Consider the following 11260-nt stretch of genomic DNA (forward strand, 5'->3'; position numbering starts at 1 on the left):
ACTTTAGGTTCGTCATGGTAAGGACTATTGATGATGATGATGATAGCTATTTCATTATCATTCATAAGCCCTTTTCAAAAAAGGTTTTTTTTTGTCTTTTCTTGTATGAGGTTTTAGCAATCTTTCTAGTCATGGCTAAAAAGGAGAAAGAGGATGCGAAATGTGTTTGTTTGGATATAGAGAATCAAATGACTTTGTTGTCGTTATTGTGTGTTTCTTTGCCTAAGATTGATTCCTATTTGTAGGAGGGAGATTTAGGCTATATAAAATTTTGAATTGTTTGAATTAGAGGATTCTTTGTTGTTATCGATAACTATTTTGGTATGAAATTAAATACGGACGGATTTGATATAAATTTAGATGTTATCGTGTTATAGATATGTAGTTTATGACTTCAATCTTATGCTGACCATTCTCTTGATCAAACTTTTTTTATCAGGAGAATAATTTTGTTGGTTTACATCTAAGTAGTATCCACAAAAGATGATCAATGTAGTAGTTAATTTTTTTTAAAATTCAAATATTTATTGGATATTAAATGGTGATATGTGTATGATTATAATCGCTGTATTGCTTATAGAAGAACATTATTATTTTCTTCAATCTTGACCAAAACCTTATTTAGTAGAAACTTCATTCTACTTTTAAATATATTAAAAACTACATCTTGTTTAAATTTGTATTTGTGATTGTCTGATATTCACCAACATGTCACTCCGTCCGTTCCACATTAAAAAAGATTCTAAATTGATTTTGCGGCAAATCAATATAAAATAATGAGATAAGTGTCAAAAACACACCTAAACTATTTCTCCTTTTTGAGTTTCATACTTAAACTATTGAGAGTGTAAGTTTCATACCTAAACTATCACTTCTTAATTTGAGAAACACACATCTATCTTTTATTTCACTCTCATCATGGTGTGTGTAATACACTCTCTCTTTCATTTAAGAAAATTTATCACATCACAATCCATATGAACTCATCATGGTGTGTGTAATACACTCTCTATTTCATTTAAGAAAATTTGTCATATCACACTCTACATGGACAAAACATTTACTTTGACAAAAATTAAATAAATTATTAGAAGTTAAAATTAAAGATTAAAGTATTACCCACTCCTCCAAAAAAAAAAATTATGAAATAAAATAAAAAATATTTTTCTTATCCCACTCCACCACTTTCTCTCACCATACCCCCCCTCCTCCCCCTTTTTTTAATTTTAATTTTAAATATTAAATTTCTTTTATAAAAGTTTTTAAAAAAAAATTCTTACTTCATCCCCCCCCTTCAAATAATAATTTAGATATTATTTTATTTTAAAAAAATAAATTCTACCCCCACCCCACCTAACCCTCCACTTTCAACATTTTGTGTTATATATATACATATGATTTTAAAAAAATATTTTTTACTTGCCACATGACTTTTCTTAAAATAAAATTTTTATTTCAATTATATTTAGTAAGCAAGTAGAAAAAAAATATTTTCTTAAAAATATATGTACATATCTAACTCAAAATAAGAAAAATATAAAAAAAATTAAAAAAACAAATTAAGAGCATAGGGTTAGATGGAGTGGGTATAATTTTATTTTTTATTTTTTAAAAAACAATAACATTTTTTAGGAAGGAAAGGGGGAAGGGGTGAAGTATGGATTTTTTTAAAAAATATTTTATATAAGAAACTTTAAAAAATTAAAAGGATGGGGATTGTGGGGTGGGGTGGGGGGAAGGTGGTGGAGTGGGTGAGAAAAATATTTTAAAATCTTCTTTTAAAAATAATTTCTTTTTTGAGGATAAAAATACTTTAGTCTTTAACTTTTAATTAATATTGATAATTTATTTAATTTCTGTCAAGATGAAATATTTTATCCATGTGAAATGCTATATGACAAGATTTTCGCAAAAATAGAGAGAGTGTACTACACACATCACTGAGGTGTGTTTCTCAAACTAATAAGTGATAGTTTAGGAATGAAGCTTACACTTTCAATAGTTTAGGTATGAAACTCAAAAAAATGAGATAGTTTAGGTGTTTTTTTTTTTACACTTATCTTTAAAATAATTGCATGAAACGTTGATCAAAATAATTAATGCGTTTGCACATAGTGATAAAAGAAAATAAAAAGAAATTTGTTTTGAATGATGGGAGTAGACTGTCAATATGAAATGCCACTTGTAAAACTTGTTTCCCTAATTCTCTCATTTTCTAAGAATCTTGTTTATCTAAATACCAAACATTTTGGCTAGACTTTGCAATTCTTGTATCCTTGATGATATTTTTATGGTTGTGGAATGACTTCATTTGTGTTTTATATAATCGTACTTGAATTAACCACAAAAAAAGTATTGTAATATGCATAAACTTCATATAAAGAAAAATAACTGTTGCTAGAGTTTGAACCGTTGTCAATACCTGTAACACTAACCTGCAGTCAGAACTAAACTACAATTCTCAGCTTAACCATCAGCTTGGTGAATTCCTCACTGCACTAAAAAACTTTTAGGTTGTCAGTGTTGTTTTATGGGCATATCCATAAATTAAAAAAAAATAAAGAAGGCAAAATTTGATCCTTCTTGGCGTTCATTTAAGCTTGAAAATGTGAAGGATGAGAATTTTACACCAAATATGGGATTCACCCCTTGTAACCATCACTTCCTGACTCTCTGGTTGCATACATATGGCAAACTCCAGAACCAGTGTTGTAGACAACAACGGCAGGGCGAAAGTAGAGAGAGTTACACCATGGCTTGCAATTCTGATACAAGCAAAATTTCAAACTTAAGCTATACGAATATGGCTTCAAATCTAGCACATGGATGGCTTTCAATGTAATTCTTGAACTCAGTATCCCCGTTGAATTTGAAGGAATATAACGCCTGTCTCTGTGTCAAGCCAACAGGATATACTTTGTAAAGTTTGAGTTCATCTCCACCACGTAGTACTTGAGGTCTTTCTTCCTTCCAAACTGGAACATGATTAACAGACTTGAATTTTGCAAGCACAGCAGATTCAAAGGCCTTCAAAGATAAATTACTTGACCTGCACAGATACAGAAATTATGATCATTCAAAGTTAACATCAACGAGATAAGGCAGTAATTAAACAGAAGGAGAAGTACAGAACATAATTACTAGATATAGTGGGTGCAAGACTTCCATATAATGACTAAGAATTTCAATGCAAATTTAAATGAAAAGCGTTCCAAGCTCCTTTATCTTAGTTGCTCGACTCCATGAAATTCAGAAGCAACCACCCACTACCAACAATTTTCAGGAACTTCCTGTTACAGCCTATGAATCAATTAGAATTGCTGATGCAGAGGTTGAAATCGTCTGTATGGAGTTATCCAACCACAAATACTTTTAACACTTTTTAACCCCTTTGACTATGGACTCTTCACCAAGACATGTATTTCACATGCATTCATGGTAAACACTCATTAAGCAGCGAATTGGCAGGTTATATGCAATATGATCATGAAATTCAAAAGTGGGAACATCTCTACTCTTATCGTTGTCTAAACATGCAGACAGACAGGGAGTATAAGGGCCAGCAGAGGCTGCAAGACTAAGGGCCCGTTTGGACGTGACTTAAAATTAGGTTGATTTGAAGTTGAAATTTTGTTTGGACATGCAATTTGGATTTCCAAAGTTATAATTTTTCGCATAAACATGAGAACCCCACAATTTGTGAAAATTATCAATACTTCCCCAATTCTTATACAATTTTACCAAATGAACAAACTATAGTTCGTAACAAAGTATAATACACTACCAGAAAGCCTTTCTCAAAAATACAAAATTTATAGATCAAACTTTAGTTCAATAAAAAGAAAATATTGAACATGAATCATGAATTGTAGTGTAACTACTCTTTAATATAATCCTCCCACATTGTACGGACAATCTCTTCACATCAAGCATGCATTTAATAAAAATATGGTTGGTAGAAGTAAATATGGTTGTAAATATAAATATGGTATGTTGGATTTGTATCTTCCAACTTATGGATCTTCTTTTATAAAATATAAGCTTATGGATCAAACTTTACATTTAAATTTTTTTAAATCACAACTTGAAATTTGAAATCCTACTTTTGGAGAATGCATGATTTGAAATTGAAATTGAAGTTGAAGTTTTGTGCAGATTTCATAAACAAATGTTGGTTTCAAATAAGAACTTCAAACTGGGGCCCCAAATCCTATGGTCAAACACCAACTAAGGTTCCCCTTTTAGCTCTTGAACATGAAAATAATCACATAGCTTGGTGAAAGAAAAAGGCGAAAGAGAGAAGTAAATGATAACTCTTTTCAGGTGACAATGAAAGCAAGGACAAAGAAAGAGTCTACCCCATTCCCATTGATCAAAGTAACGCATGGGAAATTTCAAAAAATATAAATCGAATATATTTTTCTGTCAGGTGTAATTCTGGAGGATATTTGTCAAAAATAGTCATCAATTGAGTGGTTGAGTGAGAAACAACAGAAAACGAAGCTAAAAGAAATAATTAATAGGATAAAAGCAGTTGAACTGATGAGAAAAAGTAGACACATGTCTGCTTTGACATATTCAGAGAATATGGTTAAATATCTTTTTTTGCTAATTAAAGAAAATAAGCTTAGATATTCATGGTTAGAATGAAGTCACTGGAGATTGAAAATACCTTAGGAAAATGGAATCCATCTCAAACCTCCCCCTTTCACGTACATATACATGATAGACAGTATCAGTCCCTCTGGTACATTTGCAGGGACGCTTCATAAATTTTGGACTCCGCTCTTCTTTCTCCCGGATTCTAGTTGCCAAGAAGATGCACAAACGACAAGATGAATGAACTGCTGCCATATCAACCAGGGCTTTGAAGGCATCAGACGGGCCCTCAAACTTCCACCTGAACGACGAAAGCAAATCATCTGTTAGATGTCCCACTAAAATTAAGAAGTATTTAGTAAAACTCGAAAGGGAAGAAGTGCTTTATAACTATAGGCAAACAGAGAGAGAGGGAGCCATTGTATTGTCATCCCAAATTATTTATCCAGCTCAGATTAAAAAGCAGTTTTTACATATAAGTTGGTCAAAAACTGGAAATACAGAAGTGAAAACAATTTAGTGAAATGGGTCAGTGTTACTTTCTTAGTAATTTTATGTTGAGAAGGTAGCAGATGACTTAGGGAAAAAAAGACTATACATTGGAAAAGGCTGAAACTACTATAACTCCTATTTCTGCATTTATTCATGATTGAGTATTCGAGTTGGATAAAATTTTGGGATAATACTAAAAGGAGAGCCAGATAATCAATTTGCGATTGAGGGAATTCAAACAAGTAAGAAGAGCACCATCCCATTATCAAGTGAACAACTGGAGTCTAAAAAAAAGAACAATTTTCATTCATGAATACCTTAATGACTCATTATATGCAATAGGGTTTTCAGCAAGGTACTTCATAGTCTTGGCAACTGATGCAGCGTCTTTTAGCTCTTTAATGTGTAAGAGTGAAGTAGGAGAAGGAGCAAAGTCTTGGATGTTTGGAGCACCAACCACCACTGGGATTGATCCTACAAGTTTTATAGTCTTACTTTTGTCAGCAGTAAAGAGTTGAAAACCTTATGATCTCACCTGAACTGATAAGATTGTCAAAATCTCAAACATGGGATAAACCTTGAACAAAAATATATAGTCTTACAACATATATATAATCGGCATTGAGCCCCTATATGTTTACCCTAGTTATGGATGGGGTAAGCACCAATACAAGATGAGGTCCTATGATGTATGCTATTTGCTGACGATATTGTGTTAATGAAGTAAGATTGAATATATGCACTGCAACTTTAGTCAAAATGAAGAGCAAAGTTAAGGTGAGACGGATAGGATTTGGGTTCCTAAATGCAATTCCAAGAGAATGGAATGATAGATGAAGATGTTAATCTTAGAATCAAAACCAGATATTTGAAATGGAGAAGTTCTACTGGTAGTGAATGTTGGGCCACTAAAATGCAACATATCGACAAGATGAGTATTGCAGAGATGCGGATCCTAAGATGGATGTTCGGGGCATAGATGATCCGCACCATATCAACCAAAAGGTGCAAGTAGCACACATTGGGTATAAAGGGAGAGAGTCACTTGAGATAATCTGGTCATATCATACGTCAACCTCAGATGCACCGGTATTTACGTGTAAAACCATGGTGAATAAAGGTGCTAATAAAGAACGAGATAGACCCACAATTTCTTGGAATCCATGGATACTTAACTAAAGATAAGGTGCAATGAGAGAAAAAATCTATATAGGGAATATCAACTAATTAGGAATATGGTCATGTTAGTATGTTTAGTCAGGCCCGATGCTTTGCCGAAAGGTATTTTAGCCTAATAAAGATTTATATGCTAGTAAAACATATAGAAGACTTCGAATACTAGTTTTTACTGTTATTTATATATACTTAACTTTTTTTACTTTTACTTTTATTTGGTACGATTATAGCATGAGATAAATTTAAATGGAGAAACATGGTTGGTGAGGATTCATATAACTGACTCTAACTTATTTAGGACTGCAGCATTGTTGTTGTTATTGTTGTAGCGCTTATAAAGAAAATGCTCAAATTAAGATGAACCCCCACAATCACCTCAACAAAAATCCTATATCTTTAGAGTCATCTCAGTGCAGAGCACATTGTTCATTCTACAGAAATGCAAGTCCAGATCCAAACCATTGTTGAATGTATCAAGAATATATCAGAACTCAAATGTTTGTCCTTCCTACAACTTTTATAAGTAACTGTAAGTTTTATACACTGTGTCATAAAGATGCAAAAACAGTCACTTCTTTATGCACTGTACAGTAACAACACATCTATGGAGTATATTTTATTCTGTTTTTTGGAAATGGCATACAGCAAGCCATACAGCATCAAGGAAGCTCTGGAGAGTTGGAGCAGCGAGAAAGTTAACAGCACCATTACGAAATCATATTTTTTGGAGCATATGGAATGAAAGGAATATAGAAGATGTTTTGATGGACAATCAACTCCTAACCACTCTCCTAAGGCTAAATGCGGCGAATGCAACCCCTTGTTAGCTCCCTGGTCATAAGACAGCTTTTTTTTTGTAAAAGGAGCTAACAAGTTTTCTTTTGCATTTGCTTCTATATTTTGTAACTTCTATGCATCTTCTTGATGCCATTAATGCAGCCAATTAATTCATCAAAACAATTTCCAACTTCCGAGGTATGCTAGTAAATACAGAAGATCTAACTAAAACCACATCAACATACAATGGGAGCAACTATGTTTTTCCTGTAAAGGGAAGGACTAAGCTAAAATCACAGATGCACTCAACTCTGAAAATCCAAGATTACCAACTATGAAATACAAATGTGATTACCAGCTACAAGAGACTGAAAGAATTTTTCAGTTACATAATCCTCCTCATTAGAATTCTCAAAAGCCAAGCTAAACTTGTAGCGCATCAGTGCTTCCACTTTGTCAACTGCCATCAGATTGAGCACAGAGACAACAATTAAAATTTAATTGGATTTCCTTTTCTTTTTTGATAAGTAAGAATAAAGATTTAATTGGATATCAGTGTACACATGAACCAAATGCATGTAAAGAAAAATAGAAAATACCCCACATCCAGACAGATGATTTATTCATGACACCTTTTCTCCGTATACTTTGTTTCAACAAATCTCAATATAATTTCCTCAGAAAGAAATTCAACTATTTAAATATTGCATTCCAACTTATTCCTATCAGGTGGCAAAATTGCACTCAAACTTTGAGCAAGAACAAGAGCAAAATAACCCATTGACATGCCAAAATCACTGGGCTAGCATAAAACCTAATCACACACCCACACCAAAAAAAAGACAACACGCATGCTTACATTATTAGCCAGGAGAAAAAACATAAAGTTCGCATTGGTATAAAAACCCTGTCTTCTGAAGGAATGTGGTGACACCCGGGGAAGAGTAAATCAAAATCCATAATATTATCCTAAGGACGTGACATAGCTTCACAGTGGTACTATTTTACTTGGAAAATGCCATCCATATTTTATCCTTTTCCTTCAGAAGTTGGATAATTGAAATATGCTAACCTCTTCCAGCTTTGTTATGATGACAACTTCCATAAGAATCAATTCTGATATTTTCCCTTTCAAGGGCTTCTAAAGCTTGCAAGCGGAAGTTGCGAGCACCACAATTAGAAATGAAAGCGGCTGCTAAGGCATTCTCTGTTTTAGGTTGTACTGGAGCCATGATGTCATACTCAGCCCAAGAGAAGTAACCAACAGGAACATCTGAAGAGAGGCTTGTTGTCATTACAACATCATATCCCCTTCTGTATGTGAGTGAAAAAAATGAAATAGGTCAGCAAAATGACGCAAAATTTAAATCTCAACCACACCAGGATCCTTGAGAACTCTCGCTGCATAAAATAACTTTGTGATTCGATTTAAAGAAGACGCACTACCCAAGGCAATTTCAGAATAGGCAATTTCAGAATCTGTCATGGCAGGTAGCATTGGTTTAACTACCATATGTATAATTCAAAGCCAATTTTTAAGAAAGGTTATAGAAAAATCTCAATTACAACATAATCCAAAGATCTTTTGGTAGATAAATAAACTTTGTGATCAAACTTATGTTAGATGCCGCTGTCATAGCTTTAAGTATCTACTGGTGCTCAATTAACGCTACAACTTTTAAATAATTTCTTTTTGTTTAATAGGTATGGTTGTACATAAACTTATGACTCAATAAGGGCTTAAGTCATACACCGCCCCTTAAAGTTGTCCACAGAATTCACTTAGACACCAATTATTTGGCGCATATCCTGCATCCAAACAATGAAAATGAGTTCTGATCAGGTCCATAATACCTAATTGGCTAATTACCTAGCTGTGACTTGTAAACCCCTTTTAACTCATCCGGCATACCAAAAGACCTCAAGTGTAGACAAAATATAATTATCATCTTAGATGCCCCTTAATAAAGTAAACAAAAAGAAAAGAACTTCTTTGTAAGCAAAATAGGAAGAGTTTGACTTATACCACTCAGAAACTAAGTTCTAGCCTGATTTAACAGTCAAATAACCAAAACTAACTACATTCACATCTTGACTTATCAACAAAGATACTTTAGCATCATTAGCTCACAATTAACTAAAAAAAGTATGGCTCCTCAAAATGCCCAAACAGAAAAAGCGAAATTCTTATTCTTTTGCACTAAAGGAATGAAGAAAACCAACAATATCCACTCGCAAAACCACATTGAACAATGAATAGAGTAAATGCAGGGACCTGTGATGATTTGGTCGATCTGAATCTTGATTATTTTCTACAGGGCATATATTTGTGCCTAAAGAAGCATGCATGCATGTTATCAGTTTTTAAGCATCGTGCCTATGGCAAAATTTTGGACAAAGGATCTATAGCTGCCCCTGTGCTTATAATGCAAAAGCTATCCAAAACTAATAACAATGCATAACATACAAAAGAATAATGTGATAAAAATGATACTAAGAAATATTGAAAAGAAAATTGTCCATTGAAGGCGGGGAATGCAATAAGACTTTTTCACAATGTGCTTACCCACCGTCGTGCCAAAGTAATGTTGTTCTCAGCATAGTATTGAGCTGACTCCATAGATTGTAGCACACTAGCTATGCCAGCTTGCCGTGGTGGCCGAAATGCTGCATCAGACTTCTTATCGGGATTTGTTCCAAACTTACATCCCACCGAACAGGATTTCAATGTCTATATAGTGATTGAACAGACATCAAAATTCCGTATAAGGTATAGTGATTGAATAGACATCAAAATTCAATATAAGATCATAAATTTTAACCTGTATCTAAAGTCTCAAGGAAAACTAAGCATAACAACCAAAAGTCATCACCTAAGCAAACAGCTCCAGCATACTGTGATGCCAACACATAAATAACGAACAAATCCATAAAAGAAGTAAATGAATTATCCAAAGAGACTTAAGAATATCAATGAAAACAGAGTTAAAAACGAAAAGCAACTATGCCTATATCCCAAACTACTAGGTTCCACTATATGGATCCTCATTATCCATTATCTCCATTTGGCCCATTTATTTCCAATATTCAATACTCACTCACTTTCAATTTGTTTGTCTTCCTTTCTTTTTAGTCCGTATCAGAAAAAGAAAAAAGCCTCCATCCATTTTTGACAACTCTTTAGCTGTGACTTTCTACACAGCAACATATTTAAGACCACGAGATTAAATGGCACTTTAGTACATTCTACATTCTATGGGACATGTTTACAAGATTCTTCAGTTTCTAAGTCGAAACCAAATTGAAACCTATGAGTAACAAGCAGAAGTAAAAAGTAACCTGTTCACGGCCATGAACAAGAATCGGTTCTTTGTCAAAATCTCTGGAAAATACCACAGAATCTTCCCTTTCCAACCACTCCTCACAGCTTCCTGGTACGGAAGCCTGATTGACCTCCCTAACCAAAACACCCAATTCGGCCTCATCAACAGCGAGTTCAGGGGTGGACCTATAAGACGTGGTGAACTGATAGAAGGAGTCTGCCCAAGAATTAACAATATTGGCTTTTTCAGCCATGTCAATTTTACTCAGAAAAGAAATCTCTGCTATAAAGACAAGGGCAACGAAGAGAGGCAACCAATTACGCCATTTTTTATTGGGTACGTTTGAAATTGATGATGACCCAATTGAACTTGCTGCTTCATCTGCCCAAGGGTATCTTTGAATTGGAGTAACAGTAGCCATTAATCGCTAAAAAGAATTGATCGAGAAGGAGAGAGACGAAGAAATATAAATTTCTTGGAATGTCAACTAAAAACTTGTATATATATATAATAGAAATATAATGTAAAACTTGTATTTTTCTAAGTTGGTTTGAATTCACTGTCCTAACTACTCCCTCAACAAAATTAAATTTCACTAAACTAATTTTATTAATGATATTTTTAAAATTTTTAATTTTATCTATTATTGCTTTATGTAGTTATTTAATATAATGATAAAAAGAAAAAAAATAACAAAATATCTTTTTATTTTAGTAAATTGAAAAAATTATTTTTAATACGAAGATCAAGTAATATGAAATGGAAGATATATATGATACTTCAAAACTATTCATGCTGATACAGTTTTTCCATTTTTGTTCACTTTTTCGTTTGATTGGTGGTATACAAATTATATTTTCAAAATAAATTTATGAATTTTTTTTATTCTGTAT

At 33.1% G+C, this 11260-nt stretch overlaps 1 protein-coding gene across 1 annotated transcript; it reads right to left on the bottom strand.

The window, feature by feature from the left end:
• Positions 1-2353: 2353 nt before the first annotated feature.
• Positions 2354-10843, bottom strand: LOC129885557 (glycoprotein 3-alpha-L-fucosyltransferase A-like). The gene is made up of 7 exons (XM_055959873.1): positions 10384-10843; positions 9615-9775; positions 8117-8358; positions 7400-7504; positions 5409-5565; positions 4673-4900; positions 2354-3049 (listed from the first exon to the last, which is right to left on the bottom strand). The coding sequence occupies exons 1-7, from the start codon at positions 10786-10788 to the stop codon at positions 2794-2796; spliced, it is 1554 nt and encodes a 517-aa protein (XP_055815848.1). The 5' UTR covers positions 10789-10843; the 3' UTR covers positions 2354-2793.
• Between the last annotated feature and the right edge of the window lie 417 nt (positions 10844-11260).

Source organism: Solanum dulcamara, chromosome 4 (genome assembly GCF_947179165.1).
Source record: "Solanum dulcamara chromosome 4, daSolDulc1.2, whole genome shotgun sequence".
NCBI lineage: Eukaryota > Viridiplantae > Streptophyta > Magnoliopsida > Solanales > Solanaceae > Solanum > Solanum dulcamara.